The 18990-nt window shown below is 45.3% G+C and overlaps 1 protein-coding gene and 1 long non-coding RNA gene across 8 annotated transcripts in view; one reads left to right on the forward strand and one right to left on the reverse strand.

Moving 5' to 3' along the window:
- Window positions 1-4213: 4213 nt before the first annotated feature.
- LOC310698875 lies at window positions 4214-7800 on the reverse strand. 7 transcript variants are annotated; one of them, XR_014521756.1, is made up of 4 exons: window positions 7757-7800; window positions 5806-5888; window positions 5351-5678; window positions 4214-4465 (listed from the first exon to the last, which is right to left on the reverse strand). It is a non-coding gene; the product is annotated as an uncharacterized lncRNA (long non-coding RNA). The 7 variants fall into 7 exon arrangements; XR_014521757.1 differs by having other exon boundaries at window positions 5806-5962; window positions 7757-7797; XR_014521759.1 differs by lacking the exon at window positions 7757-7800 and adding an exon at window positions 6745-6886.
- The window catches only part of SLC9A6 (solute carrier family 9 member A6), a gene marked incomplete at its 5' end in the record, with an annotated part of 48260 nt that continues 36027 nt past the window's right edge, over window positions 6758-18990 (forward strand). Inside the window, 4 exon segments of the mRNA XM_083486320.1 lie at window positions 6758-7303; window positions 7305-7821; window positions 15795-15994; window positions 16666-16743. Of these exon segments, the coding sequence (XP_083342446.1) occupies window positions 6758-7303; window positions 7305-7821; window positions 15795-15994; window positions 16666-16743 (1341 nt within the window).

Consider the following 18990-nt stretch of genomic DNA (forward strand, 5'->3'; position numbering starts at 1 on the left):
CCATGCTAAGGATGAGGAACTGAAAACTGCCAGTATCATAATGCCTTATTATAAATGTATGGCAGTTTTGTATTTTGAATGCATTCTGGTCAGCCCACCTAAAAAGGAGTTTCAGCACTGAAAAAGAGGCAGAAAAGCACAATTGAAATAACCAAGGGGTTTTGATTTTTTTGATTTCCGGGGAGGCAATACATGGGGGAACAGAGAGATGGTATAGGTTTATAAAGTAATGACATATGGGAAGATGAATTGTTCTTTGCTTCCCATGATATTTGAATTTGGATTGTCCAATGAAACTTTTATTCATATCACGCTGGAATACAAACTTCATGAATGGAGTCAGTTCTGTGCCTTGTTTTCACTTCTGAAATATAATTCTACTTTTTACCTATGAATAACATTGGCTGTTAGTCATGGTAGCTAAATGGACTAAATGCTGAAGCAGAACAAGGTTGTAAAGCCCTCCCTTGGGAATACTCAAGATGAAGTGAGTATGAATGAATGTTTATTGGATCGGCCATTGGATCACTAATAAACATGATACCAAAACTTCCATAAAGGCGCAGTAGTTACAGTTAAAATTAATATATTATATGTATGCGATTCCTTGTGATAAGCAGAGATTTGTTTATAAAACAAATAAACATGTAAGCAGGTAAATTCGATGACAGCAAGATATGCTTTATACTCTCATGTCTTCAAATCACTATGACAGCTGACGGAAATGGAATCCAAAAACTTCCCCCTGCATTTAGTGGCTTTTACTCTGAATGAAGCAACTCTCCAGGTTACATACTATCATGTGCTTATAGCAGGAAGCCCAGATTCTTTCAAATCCAAGTATTTAATTCTCTTTAATAATAGCTCGAAATAATGTTCTGTAATATCAGTATACAACTGACACTGAAAGCTATAATGAACCAAAGCCTCACAGACACTAGGATGTTGCACTGGGATCCCATGCAATCTCCCCAACGGCACCATGGATTCCATTTGTTCGAAATGTAATTGAGTGAAAGCTTTCCAATAGTCAATTGTCAAAGGGAATAACAAAGCATTTTTCATATTGATGCTGATGTTTTACATTTCCCAACCATTTCACTGTTCTTGAGGATGTGGAAATTCTGGTTTTTCTTTGGATTACATACTGTAGATTAAGTTAGTGTTAATATGTCTATGGCCATCTGACCAATTATTCTCTAAGCCATCTCTGTTGAAAATGGTAAATGCTTTATTTTCCTTGGTCTCTGGGGCAAGTGGCAAGGTATCAAAGTAACCATTTCTTTAGTCTCCACATTTAGATAATAAGACAGATATATTTGTGGGGTCCTTCAATACAGCTCTGACTTGATTGGGTAGATACGTTTGGGTAGAATCATAAAATCACAGAATTGAAAAGGACTCCAAGGGCGTCTAGTCTAACTCCCTGAGGAGGAGTGGCGTTATATGTCAGGGATGTGTATACCTGTGATGAAATCCAAAATTTAGAACCTCAAAGCCAAAGTGAGAGCATTTGGGTCAAAATTAAGGGAGAGAAGAATAACAGAGACCTCATTGTGGGTGTTTACTATAGATCCCCAAGCCAAACGGAGGACATAGATGATGCCTTCCTGGAACAGATGGCCAAGCATGCAAAAGGAAGGGAGATAGTAGTAATGGGGGACTTCAATTACCCGGATATTTGTTGGATGTCAAACTCAGCCAAGAGCATAAGGTCAAACAGATTCCTCACTGGCCTTGCAGACAACTTCATTATCCAGAAAGTGGGAGAAGCAACAAGAGGAACAGCCATTTTAGATCTGGTCCTAACCAATGTTGATGACCTGGTTAGTGGGGTAGAAGTGGAAGGATCATTAGGCGCGAGTGATCATGCTCTTCTGAAGTTTTCTATACAGCGGAAAGGAGCAGCCAAGCATACTAGGACTCAATTTCTTGACTTTAAGAAAGCCGACTTCATAAAACTTAGGGAAGTGCTGGGTGAGATCCCATGGACAGTAATACTAAAAGGAAAGGGAGTTCATGATGGCTGGGAGTTTGTTAAGAGGGAGATAGTAAAAGCACAACGTCAGGCAATACCAATGAGACGGAAACATGGAAGGTGCCTAAAGAAGCCAGGGTGGCTATCTAAAGAACTTTTAACTGAGTTAAGATTAAAAAAGGATGTGTACAAAAACTGGAAAAGGGGGGAAACCACCAAAGAGGAATTCAAACAAATAGCCAGCACGTGTAGACACAAAGTCAGAAAAGCTAAAGCACAGAATGAACTCAGGCTTGCTAGAGAGGTAAAAAGCAACAAAAAAGGCTTTTATGGGTATGTTCGTAGCAAAAGGAAGAACAAAGCAACAGTGGGGTCACTCAGAGGAGAAGATGGTGAAATGCAAACAGGGGACACAGAAAGGGCGGAACTCCTCAATGCCTTCTTTGCCTCAGTCTTCTCCGATAAAGAAAACAATGCCCGACCTGAAGAATTTGGAGCAAATGATTCAGCAAAGGAAACACAGCCCAGAATAACTAAGGAGATAGTACAAGAATACTTGGCTAGTTTAGATGTATTCAAGTCTCCAGGGCCAGATGAACTGCATCCAAGAGTATTAAAAGAACTGGCAGGTGTGATATCAGAACCACTGGCAGTCATCTTTGAGAATTCCTGGAGAACAGGCGAAGTCCCGGCAGACTGGAGGAGGGCAAATGTTGTCCCTATTTTCAAAAAGGGGAAAAGAGAGGACCCAAATAATTACCGCCCAGTCAGTCTGACATCAATACCAGGGAAGATTCTGGAGCAGATCATTAAGCAAACAGTCTGTGAGCACCTAGAAAGGAATGCTGTGATCACCAACAGTCAGCATGGATTTCTGAAAAATAAGTCATGTCAGACTAACCTGATCTCGTTTTTTGACAGAATTACAAGCCTGGTAGATGAAGGGAACGCAGTGGATGTAGCCTACCTTGATTTCAGCAAGGCATTTGACAAGGTGCCCCATGATATTCTTGTAAAGAAGCTGGTAAAATGCGGTCTTGACTATGCTACCACTCAGTGGATTTGTAACTGGCTGGCTGACTGACCGAACCCAAAGGGTGCTCATCAATGGTTCCTCTTCATCCTGGAGAAGAGTGACTAGTGGGGTGCCACAGGGTTCTGTCTTGGGCCTAGTCTTATTCAACATCTTTATCAACAACTTGGATGATGGACTCAAGGGCATCCTGATCAAATTTGCAGATGACACCAAACTGGGAGGGGTGGCTAACACCCCAGAGGACAGGATCACACTTCAAAACGACCTTGACAGATTAGAGAACTGGGCAAAAGCAAACAAGATGAATTTTAACAGGGAGAAATGTAAAGTATTGCACTTGGGCAAAAAAAATGAGAGGCACAAATACAAGATGGGTGACACCTGGCTTGAGAGCAGTACATGTGAAAAGGATCTAGGAGTCTTGGTTGACCACAAACTTGACATGAGCCAACAGTGTGACGCGGCAGCTAAAAAAGCCAATGCAATTCTGGGCTGCATCAATAGGAGTATAGCATCTAGATCAAGGGAAGGAATAGTGCCACTGTATTCTGCTCTGGTCAGACCTCACCTGGAGTACTGTGTCCAGTTCTGGGCACCACAATTCAAGAAGGACACTGACAAACTGGAACGTGTCCAGAGGAGGGCAACCAAAATGGTCAAAGGCCTGGAAACGATGCCTTATGAGGAACAGTTAAGGGAGCTGGGCATGTTTAGCCTGGAGAAGAGGAGGTTAAGGGGTGATATGATAGCCATGTTCAAATATATAAAAGGATGTCACATAGAGGAGGGAGAAAGGTTGTTTTCTGCTGCTCCAGACAAGCGTACATGGAGCAATGGATCCAAACTACAAGAAAGAAGATTCCACCTAAACATTAGGAAGAACTTCCTGACAGTAAGAGCTGTTTGACAGTGGAATTTGCTGCCAAGGAGTGTGGTGGAGTCTCCTACTTTGGAGGTCTTTAAGCAGAGGCTTGACAACCATATGTCAGGAGTGCTCTGATGGTGTTTCCTGCTTGGCAGGGGGTTGGACTCGATGGCCCTTGTGGTCTCTTCCAACTCTATGATTCTATGATTCTATTATTCTATGAAATGCAAGTTATTAAGTTGCTAAGTAAACTGCTTTTATTATTTCAGTTTCCATGCTGCTATTCCACTCACAACATAACAATAAAAAATACAAATCAATACATCATTAACAATAACAGTTTAAATGCTAATTTATTTCAAAACTTAATATGGCAATCCAAATAAATAATTCATAATATGGATGTTATATTTTAATTCATGATAAAATAAACTTTCAATCATGAAAACATATCAATTGATGTCTGTTGTTGTTGTTGTTGTTTAGTTGTGTCCGACTCTTCGTGACCCCATGGACCATATAAATCAGAATTGGATATTTGCTTGTTAAAATTAGTTCCTGACCTTGATCCCAAAGGAGCCTTGGTCTGTGGGAACATAATGATAAACATTTCCAGTACCATCAGATATAAACAGTTAAATAACCAGCAGCCAGTATGTGGCAGTAGTAACAAATAAAGTGCATAACACTTTTTTCCACAGAGGCTAAAAACTGAAGTGCACACAGTTTGTATTAGCTGGGTCACATACTATAAACGTGCACAAGTTAACCCTTGCACAAAGTCATTCTGTGTTGGCAACAGGTGGTTTCAGTCACCTCCTTCAGTCTGGCTTCTCAACAACCATCACAACACCCCTCCCTTTCCTTGATCTCACCTGGGGGGTGGGCATAACTAGGGCAGCCAAAAGGATACCCCCAGCCCTCACCCAAAGGGAACCCTTGTATTTCGCCCCACCACCTTCTTTTCACCCCTGACCAAAATACTGGTAAGGGGCCTCCCCTCCATGTAGTCTCCAACCGTGGCTCTCAAATGGTGTGGGCAGCAGGAGAAAATGGCATGTGTCAAATAAGCATTTAAACATTTCAGTGCAGTGTAGTATGCTATCAATTGATTAATTGTAGAATATGGATAAACGTATTTTCAAAATGAGAGCGAGACTATCAAGTGACAATGAGGACAATCCTAGCTGTTTTCCAATGTTTCCGTTATCAGTAAAAAAATTACCATACTTTTCCGTGAATAAGACTAGGATTTTTTTTACTAAAAATGTTAAAAGGGGGATAGTCTTATACACGGGGCAATCTCCCCCCATTTTCTTAATTTTGAGTCCCCCAAAATAGGGGGAATCTTATACACGGAAAAATACAGTAAGTATTTTTCTTTTCTTTTATTCTGAAAGTGTTGGTCCACGGAAAAAAGTCTGAGCACCTATTATTTTTTGGGAGAACCAGACAGCTTTAACACCTTCACCTTCGCGAGTGATGTCAAAGTTACAGCGCCTGCTGTGTCTGTGTACAGACTGATACTGGGCGGACATGTTTTGCTGCAGCTGGGGCAGAGGAAAGTGTCCACTTTGGCTGCTGCAGGTGCACTATGGCAGTGCCTCTCTCTGCGCTCCTCCCAGCTGTCATTCCTCCTCTGGTCACTGCTGTGGATGGACCACCTGACCATCTGTCTCCAGGCACTGGTAGTCATCTGCAAAGGATTCCCACATGGCGCGTTCTTTCAAAGCAGAACCAGTGATGATCCTGTGTGAGTGGAGGCGGTTGGATGGCGGCTAACAGATTGAGGTTGAATCCTGACAAGACAGAAGTACTGTTATTGGGGGACAGGGGAGAGGCTGGTGTGGAGGACTCCTTGGTCCTGAACGGGGTAACTGTTCCTGAAGGACCAACTGCGCAGCCTGGGAGTCATTTTGGACTCACCTCTGTCCATGGAGGCGTAGGTCAATTCTGTGTCCAGGGCAGCTCCATCTGGTACGCAGGCTGAGACCCTCCCTGCCCGCAGACTGTCTGGCCAGAGTGGTGCATGCTCTGGTTATCCCTCGCTTGGACTACTGCCATGTGCTCTACGTGGGGCTGCCTTTGAAGGTGACACGGAAACTGCAATTAATCCAGAACGCGGCAGCCAGACTGGGGACTGGAAGTGGCCGCCAGGACCACATAACACAGGTCTTGAAAGACCTACGTTGGCTCCCAGTACGTTTCCGAGCACAATTCAAAGACCTTGAAAGCCCTTAATGGCCTTGGCCCAGTAGACCTGAAGGAGTGCCTCCACCCCGGACGCCAGGGTCCCTCTCCAGCAATATGCGAAGTTACAGGGAACCAGGCAGAGGGCTTTCTTGGTGGTGGTGCCCACCCTTGTGGAACGTCCTCCCAGCAGATGTCAAGGCAATAAGCAACTATCTGACTTTTAAAAGACATCTGAAAGCAGCCCTGTTTAGGGAAGTTTTGAATGACAGATGTTTTAACGTATTTTTAATCTTTGTTGGAAGCCGCCCAGAGTGGCTGGGAAACCCAGCTGGGTGGGTGGGGTATAAATAAATTATGAAGATGATGTCATGTTTGTTGTAATAAGGAGGAATAGAGCTTCCACACCTGGATCTGCTGGTCCTGTGGCTCCTGGTGCCTTGCCTTGCCTCCTGGGTGGGCCTGCCCTGGGCGCAATCACTGCTCTTCCAAGGGGACCCACTCCGGAATGGGGCCATCTTTACCCCGGGGTGCAAGGGGGGTGGGGCACCTGAGCACTGATTTCTACAGGGTGCCAGGTGCCTGCTGCTGGAGCCACCCAAGGTCTTAACTACCTACCTGCTATGAAATAATAAATAATTTGGATCAAGCTAGAAAAACAAAATACATATATACCTAGGTATTACTGATGCTTCCTGGCCTGGGCAGGCCTCCTGGCGAGAAGTTGGGCTGTGGCACCCAAGCAGCCTGGCAGTGCCTGCTGGCCTATAGCAACGCCCTGCTCTCCATCCTCACCCCGTCCTGGGGGAAGCAGGTGCGTCCCTTGCTGGGGGAGGGGGAGCCGTTTCCCGCCAGGCGCGGAGGGCGGGTCAGCTGCACCGGTTGGAGTCCCGCCTGCCCCGCGGACCAGGCTGGGAGCAGGAACGAGGCGGGGCTGCCCTTTCGCATGGAAGGGGCGAGGTTTCTGCAGCAGCCTCTTCCTTTTGGAAGGCGAAGCAGCGGGGCTAGGTTAGAACAACGGCGGCGCTTGGCAGACGCAACTAAATTTGGGGGTGCTGGGCGGTTCTTTGCACCCCAGACGGCCCTGCATCACGTCACGTTTGTTGTAACAAGGAGGAATAGAGCTTCTTCCACACCGAGATCATCCTGCGGCCCCTGCTGCCGCCTCGCCTCGCCTCCTGGGCGGGCCTGCGCCCTGAGCGCGACCGCTGCGCTTCCCAGGGGGACCCACTCCGGAGCCAGCCAACCCTGCGCTCCGCCGCGCGCCCGGCGCTGCTCTCCCCACGGCGCCTGCTCCTCGCGCGCCCCTGCTGGCCGCGCCTGCTCGGCCTGGGATCGGCGCTTCCTCCTCCCTCTCCAGTCCCGGCTGCGGGGAGGGAAGAAGCGGAGGGGGACCCGGAGGAGCCATGGCTGCCCGGGCCCGGCTGCCGCGGGGCGGCTGGAGAGCCGGGCCGGCGGGACACCTGGGGGACCCTGGCCGGCGGCAACAGCGGCTGCTCCTGGGGCTGCTGCTGGCGGCGGCGGCGGCGGGGCTGGGCGCCCGGGCAGAGCCGCTGCTGGCCTCCGGAGCGCGGCCCGTGGCGCTGGAGGAGGAGATTGTGTCCGAGAAGGCGGCCGAAGCCAGCCACCGCCAGGACAGCGCCAACCTGCTCATCTTCATCCTCCTGCTCACCCTCACCATCCTCACCATCTGGCTTTTCAAGCACCGCCGCGCGCGCTTCCTGCACGAGACGGGCCTGGCCATGATCTACGGTGGGTGCAGCGCGCCGCGCTGGGTACAGAGAGGGAGGGTGGCAGAGACCCCCTGGCGGGCACCCGAGCCACTTTCCAAGGGGGCCCGTCGGCCATTTAGGAGCAGGGATGCAGGCGTGCCGGATGTACGTATGAGCTAAATAAGCTATAAGTTAGGGCCCCCCCCTCTCTTGGGGGCCCCCAAAAAAATGAAAGGGGAAAAAATCCAGGATGTACATTTCCAAAATATAAGATAAAAAAAGAAATAAAATAAAACCTACATACAGCAACAGTGTGTTGTGTTGTGTAGGCTCCTATTTGTTATGTGCAAATTTCATCAGGTACCTATTAGGTCCATAAATTACCATATCATATATTCAACACAAAAAAGAGTGGCAATTTGTTGTGGACAAAGGACAGCTGGACATAGAAAGGGCCCCATTAACTTCAGGAGCTGAGGGCCTCATCAAACCTCAATCCAGCCCTGGATGCAGCGCCGCTCCACTGTGGCACCACGGTGCTGCCCCCCCCCCCTTTTGAGGCATCTTCCCTTGCTCCCACCGCCTGCCCACATCTGTGTGTGGAGCCCACGCCTAGGAGGGGGGCAGGGGGAATCGCTGGGGCCGTTATCAACGTGCCCAGCAGCGAGTCCACTGTCTACCTGCGCGCACACCTTTAGATTCAGGACCTGCACAGTTTCCTTCATGCATATGATGAAGCAAGCTGCTGCCTCCGAAATAAAGGTCGTGTTTATTAGCCCTCCGGGTATCGTGAAACCATTTGTTTTTCCATGTTCAGAGGCGCTCCATGAGCATAAGCAACAGGTAAGATGGTTGCATTGCTGCTCTTTCTGGAGCTTCCCACACAAGGTGAGGCTTGGTGACAGAATGCCTGGCCGAAAGGTGCCGGGGTTGAGACAACAGAGCTTCTTTTTCTGCCTTGCACTCCCTTTCACACAAAAATAAAAAGAAACGCCTGCCTTACTACGTAGTTGCCATTCTGCTCACAGTGCAGAATCCCTGAAACTGCCACACTCTTGCCCCGGACCTGCCACCCTTGTGGGCAGTTTATGGCCTTTGGACAGTGCCGCTGTGAGGTTAGGAAACAAATCCATTAGTTTGGGACTCCTGAGGACCCCACTATAGCTGTGAGATGGTGATTTGGTTTCCTCACTCTGGTCGCATCTTATAGCGGGATTAATAGTCACAAAGTGTTTTACAATCGGCTCCTGTTAGAGCTGACATGGGGGGAAAGTCCAGCCGGGATCACAAAGTGTTGCTCCCTAGTTCTCATGCACAGGCAGCAGCGCCCTTCCCAATTGGGGTTCCCAGCAGTGGGCAGACAGGCATTCTGCCTCCGAGAGCAAGGGGGCGCCTACAGCTGATAGCCTTCTGCTCCATTAATTTGTCTAACCCTCTTCAGGATTAGTATGCCAGGTGTGTTATTATTCTCACCAGCCATCTTGGAGGTAGCTCTCTTTTAATCCTGCTTTTTACAGGCAGGGTGGGTTTGATTTAAATCAAATCAATTTAAATCACTAGTCAGTAAGACTTAGAATCATAGAGTTGGAAGAGACCACAAGGGCCATCGAGTCCAACCCCCTGCCAAGCAGGAAACACCATCAGAGCACTCCTGACATATGGTTGTCAAGCCTCTGCTTAAAGACCTCCAAAGTAGGAGACTCCACCACACTCCTTGGCAGCAAATTCCACTGTCAAACAGCTCTTACTGTCAGGAAGTTCTTCCTAATGTTTAGGTGGAATCTTCTTTCTTGTAGTTTGGATCCATTGCTCCGTGTACGCTTGTCTGGAGCAGCAGAAAACAACCTTTCTCCCTCCTCTATGTGACATCCTTTTATATATTTGAACATGGCTATCATATCACCCCTTAACCTCCTCTTCTCCAGGCTAAACATGCCCAGCTCCCTTAGCCGTTCCTCATAAGGCATCGTTTCCAGGCCTTTGACCATTTTGGTTGCCCTCCTCTGGACACGTTCCAGTTTGTCAGTGTCCTTCTTGAATTGTGGTGCCCAGAACTGGACACAGTACTCCAGGTGAGGTCTGACCAGAGCAGAATACAGTGGCACATCCCTTGATCTAGATGCTATGCTCCTATTGATGCAGCCCAGAATTGCATTGGCTTTTTTAGCTGCCGCGTCACACTGTTGGCTCATGTCAAGTTTGTGGTCAACCAAGACTCCTAGATCCTTTTCACATGTACTGCTCTCAAGCCAGGTGTCCCCCATCTTGTATTTGTGCCTCTCATTTTTTTTGCCCAAGTGCAATACTTTACATTTCTCCCTGTTAAAATTCATCTTGTTTGCTTTTGCCCAGTTCTCTAATCTGTCAAGGTCGTTTTGAAGTGTGATCCTGTCCTCTGGGGTGTTAGCCACCCCTCCCAGTTTGGTGTCATCTGCAAATTTGATCAGGATGCCCTTGAGTCCATCATCCAAGTCGTTGATAAAGATGTTGAATAAGACCGGGCCCAAGACAGAACCCTATGGCACCCCACTAGTCACTCTTCTCCAGGATGAAGAGGAACTTGATTTAAATCATTTTTATTTTTTTTACAGAAAGACTCATTCTTGCTGGTATATTCTTAATATTTACAACCAGAGGAAGGTTTCCTTTTTAGAAGATTAAATTTTCAGAGTCATTTTGACAGTTCTATAAAAAAATTACTGATTTAGTTATACTGTTAGAAATACATAGAAAGATAATTATGTAATTATGGTGAGGTTTAATAAGTTAACAGTTTATATTTGGACAACTTTTCTGCTGTACTTGATTGGAAGGAGAAAAATAATCATTTCCTTAATGACAAATTTAAACAATTTATTTAACTAAAACAATAACATTATAGCACATGTATACATGTTTGTGAACTCATGTAGTTAAACATTTTTTTAAAAAACAACACACACCTTAGACTGAGTTTTAGCACACATGAAAAACTTAAAACAAATCCTTATTTCCTGATGAATAGCCTCTGGACTGTAATGTAACTTAGATAGAATACTATCTTTAGGAAGATTTTTCCTCCAGAAATATTTTATTTTTAAAATCCAATTTAAATCAAAAGAATCCTATTTAAATCAAAAAAATCTGATTATATCAACAAAATCCTATTTTTTATTTTAAAAAATCATTGATTTCTCCCACCCTGCTTTATACAAATCTACGTTGCGGAACACTGTGTGCGGTTCTGGTGAAGGAGAAGGCAGAGCTGGAAAAGTTTCTGAGAAGGGCAACTGAAATGATCAGGAGATGGCAGCCATTTTCCCTATGAGCCATTTTCACTTAGACATGATAAAGGACTGCAATTCTGTGTGGGAAAAGTGGGTAATTTTTTCTTCCCCCTCTCCTATAGGGCTAGAATCCAAGGTCATCCAATGAAGTGGATCCATTTTTTTTTTTTAAATCATTGATTTTTATCCACCTTGTTTACAGGTGAGGGTGAGAGATTTGGACCTTCTGAAGGCTATCTAGTGAGTTTGTGACCAAACAGGCATTTGAACTGAGAGTTCCCCAAATCCAATACTGTACAGTAGTACCTTCGGTTACAGACGCTTCAGGTTACAGACTCTGCTAACCCAGAAATAGTACCTCGGGTTAAGAACTTTGCTTCAGGATGAGAACAGAAATTGTGCTCTGGCGGTGCGGAGGCAGCAGGAGGCCCCATTAGCTAAAGTGGTACCTCTGGTTAAGAACAGTTTCAGGTCAACAACAGACCTCCAGAACGAATTAAGTACCACTGTATTCTAGAGCCTGACTGGTAACAAGCTTTCTCTTTCGAACATAGGAATCCCTTAACTTTGGCAGGGCCAGTAATGCTTGTACACATATACCATTAATCTGTTCTTCCTTCCAGTGCTGCTTTAAACATTTTTTTAGAGAGCTGATGGGAAATCGACAACACTTCCTTTGCTACCTCTCCAGTACAAGACTTGTGACACACTTGGTTATTTTACTAGGGTAGTCACAAGAATGGTGCTGGAAAGTTTGAGACCTTAAACTCTTCGGAGAGAAAGCTGATTGCTCAACAGAAACAAACTAAAAACTGCAAGAAGTTTAAATTACTTTGTCTTAGATTCCCAAGTGATCAGGCTAGATATATCTGAGCTTGCTTATTACGAAGTTGCTAACTGAGCAAGGAAGCAAACATAACAGCTGAGTTATATATAGAGAATGCTCTGCTAACATTTGGAATGGTTGTGTGCTACATATTTTTAAGAATTGGTGCCAATGCATACCTATGTTCCTATTTTAAAAGTTTGCAATAGATTATTGTACTTTCTTTGTAATTCCAGTGCTTACCATGGGGCCCAGTGACTTGAGCTTGGACATGGGAGACCCCCCAAAGTCTGGCCAGCTGCAGAGGTTTTTGGGTAGTCCACAAAAGCAAGAATCTTGTGGCACTGTGAACAATAATGCCACTACAAATCTGGTAGTTTTCAGGGTGGCCTGAGACACCCTGTCTTTATCACAGAGTTGTTATGAAGCTGAAAGAACAACACTTATAAATTGATTCTTAAGAACTGTAAAGCCATTTGTAATAGTGGGAAAAGATTTGGAGGGATCACTGTGGTAGTTGAGCATATAACCACATATATGCATATATATAAGGGTGGTTCTTGTGATATCTTTTGTTATTGATTAGAGTCCTGAGGTCCTTGTGTGAAGAGCCTGTTGGTGTCACCTTTAGATAGTCAGGATGGGTAGAGATTTACTGTCACATGCATGCACAGATGTGTCCTGCTCTGGAGGTCAGGACTCGAACCCATGGCTTCAAGTTACAAGAAAGGAGGTTCCAACTAAACATCAGGAAGAACTTTCTGACAGTAAGAGCTGTTTGACAGCGGAACAGACTCCCTTAGGAGGTTGTGGGCTCTTCTTCCTTGGAGGTTTTTAAGCAGAGCTTGGGTGGCCACTTGTCATGTATGATCTAGCTGAGATTCCTTCATTGAGAGGGTTGAACTAGATGGCCCCTGGGGTCCCTTCCAACTCTAAAATTCCAAGATCTGTGACCTGTGACTTGTTTCAGACTTCCCCTGGGAGTGAGATTAAATCCTTTTTCAAATCTTAACTTGAACTTCAAATGCTATTTGAATGAATGAACCTCAGTTTCTGTGTATATAAACACACAAAAAGTGAAATCGGATTTTTATTCCTGACCCCATATGAGTATTACTTTCAGCACCTGCTGTGACTTCAGTTGGCTCCCAGAAGAAGTCCTCCGTGGTGGTATGGCTGCCACAAACTCCCGCCTGTGGGGCATGTAGACGATATCATTATGACAACCTCAGTCACTTTCTCACGGGGTGCATGTAGGTTCTGCCTTGTTTCCAAGATGTATCCAGGGTCAGCATCCTAGGTTTCGCTTAGGTCCAGTTCTTAAGTCTCACCATGGACATATTTCTGTGGATAACTCTTTCTTACATAAACTTTAAATGGTTATAATAAAAAAATTCCTTCCAGTAGCACCTTAAAGACCAACTAAGTTGGTCTTTAAGGTCTTTAAGGTGCTACTGGAAGGAATTTTTTTATTTTGACTAAGGCAGACCAACACGGCTACCTATCTGTAACTTTAAATGGTTATGTTTGTAATATCTTCCTAAAGTCTGCCTATAATGCATGGCTAACCACCCATTGAGAACCACATTGACCCTTAGCCAGCTGTTTGGGGAACACACACAAGGGGTGGGGGTGGTTGCCCCCCCTTACCCAGAGGACCCAGAGACACCCCTCCAGCTGATCCACATAGCTCATCTCCCCCTCTCTCATCAAATGATCAGTCTGAGATGAAGAAGGGGGTGGTTGGCATTACTGCCAGGGTGCTGAGATGCATCTCTTTTTTTCAAACAAACAATTTTTACATCACCGCTACCAAAATTGATTTGTTCTTAGACAGCCAGAAAAATTTGCATAGATGGCCAAACCAGACCTCCAGACCAGGGACTAACCACCAGTAGCTTATATCCTTTGTTGTGTCTCTTTTATATTCGTTTTATATGTTTTTATATTTCTGTAAAACTGTCTTGTGTCGTTTTTGAGAAAGATGGCTAAAGAGATTGATCAAATAATATCGTACTTAGATGTATTGGTTGCTTTCCCCTCTTGTTGGTTACCAGATCTGTTCATAAGCAGCTTCTCTTTCTGAGAAGTGAAGCAAGTGCTGTTTCTCAAGTCCTGTTCCATTCTCTCTCATATAGGCAAGGACTTTACCCATGTGCTCAGGGTACAGAGTACAGTGGTACCTTGATTCTCAAACTTAATCCGTTCCGGAAGTCTGTTCCAAAACCAGCACTTTCCCATAGAAAGTAATGCAAAATGGATTAATCTGTTCCAGCCTTTTAAAAACAACCCTAAAACAGCAATTGAACATGAATTTTACTCTCTAACGAGACCATTGATCCATAAAATGAAAGCAATAAATGATGCATTGCAGTCACACAGTCAGTTCAGTAGCTGAACTGGGTACCACACAGTAACAAAAACAAAAAAGAGCCATGAAAATGCAAATGAATAGCAAAAACAGACAGACCTCAGTGTAACACTCAAAACAGAAGTGTGGCACTCAAAACAGATCATGTTTGGCTTCTGAAAAAAGTTCGCAAACCAGAACACTTCCTTCCGAGTTTGCAGTGTTTGGGTTCCAAGTTGTTTGAGTATCAAGGCATTTGAGAATCTAGGTACCACTGTAAAGCAAAGAGATAGGTGACAGTGTCATGGAAATTTCCTTGGCTGAGCTTTTAAGAAGCCTCTGAGTTCCAAACCATCAATTCAGATTGAGGGCGGGGGGGGGGGGGCTTTCCAGAAGATCAGCACTATCAAATGGAATTCTGCTTTGTAGGGAACATTAACACCTGAGAAGCAGTGAAAAGGCTGATCTCCTGGAAGGAGGTGCCAGACCTGCGCAATGAAAAGGTTATAGGAAGAGCCGCCTAGTTCAGTATTTTCTATGCCTGCTGGTGGGCAGCATGGGTTCAGGCAGGTATGTGGAGATGCTGGGGATTGAACCAAGGACCTTTTGCATGCAATGTGTACGCTTTTGCTTCTGAGCTATGGCTCTTCCTTCCTTCTTCCTTCCTTCCTGGGAGGCAGGCAGGCTAACTGAGTGCAGCCTTCTTTTAGCAAGCTGGCCCAGCCCGGCCAATGCCTTAGGATGCTTCTTGTAGCACCAACCCCAGAAACGCTGCCCCTTCTCTGTCAGGGGACTCTAGCCACTTCCTTGCTCTTAGGCTACTCCGCTGTTGCTCAGCCTTCCTCTCTCCTCTCCCCTCTTGCTCCCTTTAGTCAATCTGTTATGCAAGATAGTTCCTAATAGCATCATGAGCATGTGTCATATGAGCATAGAGGGTTTGTCCAAGTGTTTCTCTCGCTATTTTTACGAGTCCTTATAGTGATTAAGTGCCTTGGAACTACAGACAGTCCAAGTTCCTTGTAGTCTGTACTTGCACATTTTTTTAAATGTGTTTACTTTGTGCATACATCACAGTTTCACTTGTGCACTTTACAAATGTGGCAAACAAAGCGGTTCTTTGAGTGTTACATCCTGAGATCTTGTAGCCCCAAGCCTTAAAATCTCTTGGCTGTGGCTGCAGTTCTTCTCATTCAGCGCTCCCTTTCACCTTATTTATTTACAGTATTTATATACTGCCCACTAACAGGAATTCTCCCAGTAGCTTGCAGGTTAAAAAGGAAGACGCTAAACTATAAAAATAGAACATGAAACAAAAAATCTAAAACGGCCTTTGTGAGCCTAGCACCCTCCTGATCAAAACTTCTCCCATCAGTCCAAAACAATACTCACCAGCCCTGGCCAGCATGATCTTGCTTTCTGGGGCTGATGGCAGCGGTCGTCCAAAATATCTGAAGGGTGCCTGGCTGGTGCGGTTTGATCAAAAACAAAATACAACCACAGCAGCAGAGTAAAACCGTTGGCAGAAGACAACCGTGCAGACACTGAAAGAGCACTGAATTTACTATTCACAGGTGTCCTGGTGGGTGTCGTCCTTCGCTATGGCATCCACATTCCCAGTGATATCAACAACGTGACTTTAAGCTGCCCAGTGCAGACCAGCCCTGCAACTCTGTTGGTAAACCTCAGTGGGAAGTTCTACGAGTATACCCTGAAAGGGGAAATCAGTTCCCACGAACCTAATAACGTTCAGGATAATGAGATGCTCAGAAAGGTAAGCTGGTTTTCTCCCTTCTCTTCTTTGCCCCCCCCCTCCACCCTAGAAAGGGTTTCTCAGTTCCACCTCTGGCTTTCCAAACCAGTCTGGTTGGGCTGGGCTGACCAGGGCCAGTGGGCCCTGAAGCAACCAAGCAAGAAACCTGGTTTGGTAGGCTTTCTCATGTATCGCCTCCTCCTCCACCACCACCAGCATCATCCCACTGGTCCTTCTGTGTTCTGTTATGGAAACCTGTTCATGTGCCCTGAATTCCTTTCCCATCCTTGTCTGCCCACCCTCATGCACTCCAAGGTAATTAGCTAATAGCACTATCTATTTCATCTTAAATTCCTTAGGTAGAGCCTCCAGAATGGAAGTTTCCTGCGTGTAGCCTTCTACTTTTTTTCTCCCTGTACACACAAATCACATTTCTGTATTACCTAAAACTTTCCAGTTCCAGGTATGGTGACGGGTGTTCCTGTTTAGAGTAATGGGAGCTTTTTCTTGTGAAATTATCCATTGTTCCCAGGTTGTAAAAGCAAAACATTTGGCTCCCTGAAGCGGTTGTGTTTGCTAACGTTTTTATTCTTGATTTAAAGTGAACTTAATTAAGCTTTATATACAGTCTTATGTAAAACTTTCCTTACCTGGATTTTTATTCATTCCTTTTTTAAAAAAAACTTCTACAGGTGACATTCGATCCAGAAGTATTCTTCAACATCTTGCTCCCTCCAATTATATTTTATGCAGGATACAGCTTGAAAAGGGTATGTCCTTCCTCGTTTAAACCGATGCTTTAATATGTTGAAAGAAATTCTGGTGCTTTTACACCTTTGTCAGATGTGAATTCTACTCTATCCTGTAGGCTCAGGTAATGATGCTGTCCATCTCAGCATTAATGTGTTAAAGGTAAAGGGACCCCTGACCATTAGGTCCAGTTGTGGCTGACTCTGGGGTTGCGGCGCTCATCTCGCTTTATTGGCCGAGGGAGCCGGTGTACAGCTTCCGGGTCATGTGGCCAGCATGACTAAGCCGCTTCTGGCGAACCAGAGCAGCGCACGGAAATGCCGTTTACCTTCCCGCTGGAGCGGTACCTATTTATCTACTTGCACTTTGACGTGCTTTCGAACTGCTAGGTTGGCAGGAGCAGGGACCGAGCAACGGGAGGACACAAAGCTTCTTTTTAAAAATCTGTAGAGCTATTATAACTGTTTGCAGGCCTAGCCCACTTATTGAGCAAAACAAGCAAATTAGCACACCTCCTGCCCCCACCTGCTGCCTCTCCCCCTTGCCTTACTTTTAATGTCTTGGCCCCTCCCCCTCCTTGGCCCTTCCTCAGAGTAAGGTGTTGCAGGAGAACTGGTCCAGGAGGATGCAGCCTCTGCTGCCATCACTTTTCTGGAATGGCAGAAATGTTGCCACATGTCCAGAATTTGGAAGTCTATACAGTATTTTAGAAGTCTATATTTTTGCAATTTCCCCCCAAAATAGCTCAAAAACCTATCAGTTATCTTTGAGATTTTGCTAAAAAGCTCAACCACTTTGTTCAAAACTAAAAAAGCTCAACAATCTTTGTGTCCAGATTTTGACTTTTTGAAATATGGCAACCCTATTTAACTTTCAAAGTTATTTTAAACTTTTAAGTGATGCTTCAGAAGAATTTAAAAAGTGAAGGGGAGAAGGAGAGGAGCAGCAACACAAAACCCTGTCTTCTTATGCCACCCATGCCAACTTGTGCAACCTGTCCTGTGACTGAAAACAGGCTTTCTTGCACATCCAGGTATTGTTTGTAATGAATGGGACCTGCAGCAAAATGGAACGTTCTTGTTCCAGTCAACCAGCCATGCTGTCTGTCCTCCACAACACACTCTTCATTCCCCCCTCACACCCCATTTTCAACTCCCTCTCCCCGTGTACCACCTTGTTAGCATTTCATGGCCAATGAGTGCACACAGTTACTGAGTGGGTTTCTCCTCCTTGTCTTTCTTCTCCTTATATTTTTAAACTTCTGGCAACCACAGGGTTCCTGTGAGTCTGCGCATGATTGATGCTGCTTTAGCTAGATGAGCCATGGTACTTATGTGGGATAATTTCTGCTGCAAGGAGTTTTTGTATTTGTATAGGCTTCCTGTGCTGTTTAGAATGTGTTACGCTGTGGGCAGTGAACCTCCATCTGAATCACAACTCCTCCGCCCCAATCAGGGCCTTGCTGGCTGGGGTTGATGGATCCTGAAATCCAGCAATGTTTGGGGGGGGGCACAGGTTCCCCTCCTCAGGGGCAGGTTTTTTGTTGTTTATATGGGTGATAATCATTCCAACTTGGTTGACGTGGGAGTCCAGTGGAGCAATCTTGTGCATCTTTTGAACTCTGTTTTAAGCAATTGTTCAGACAGCTATTGAACTCAGAACAATATTTTGGAATCTTTGGAAGCTTCCAAATTCTGAATTCATTGCAAGGCTCTTTCGCCAACAACAATCTCTGGAGAAGCTGCTCTTAATGAAACATTTTAGAAAAAGCAGAGGTTGGGCATACTTTCACTCTGAAATGCTTGGCTGAAAGTTCCAGCTTCCTTAGGAGTCCGCCCCCCCCCCCCGCCCCCAAATCAGATGATAAACTGTGGTCATGTGAAGCCTTTAAGATTATATAAATGAATAACTGTTTGATCATTAGTTGTGGTTGTTTGTTCTGTGTAGTAATACTTACATTATAGACATGTGCACACAGTTGGCATCTGCCTGTTTGCATTTATTGTGGCAGGAATTGGCCCGGGTGAGCCTTGTGCCCTCTCCCTTCTGCTGCTCTCTTCTGGCATTGGCCACGACAAAGAATTCAGAAGCTTTTGCATCTTCCTGACCCCATAGCTGGAGATGCTGGGTCCTTCTGCATGTAAAGCGGGTGCTCTCCCACTGAGCTATGAACCTTTCTTCTGTCAGTGAAAATCACTGCAGTTGTCTTAGAACGGAAGGCTTGCTTTGCTGCTTGTGACCAGGGCTCCAGCGTTCTGTTCCTGATG

Source organism: Podarcis liolepis (assembly GCF_965112155.1).
Source record: "Podarcis liolepis genome assembly, chromosome: Z".
Classification (NCBI taxonomy): domain Eukaryota; kingdom Metazoa; phylum Chordata; class Lepidosauria; order Squamata; family Lacertidae; genus Podarcis; species Podarcis liolepis.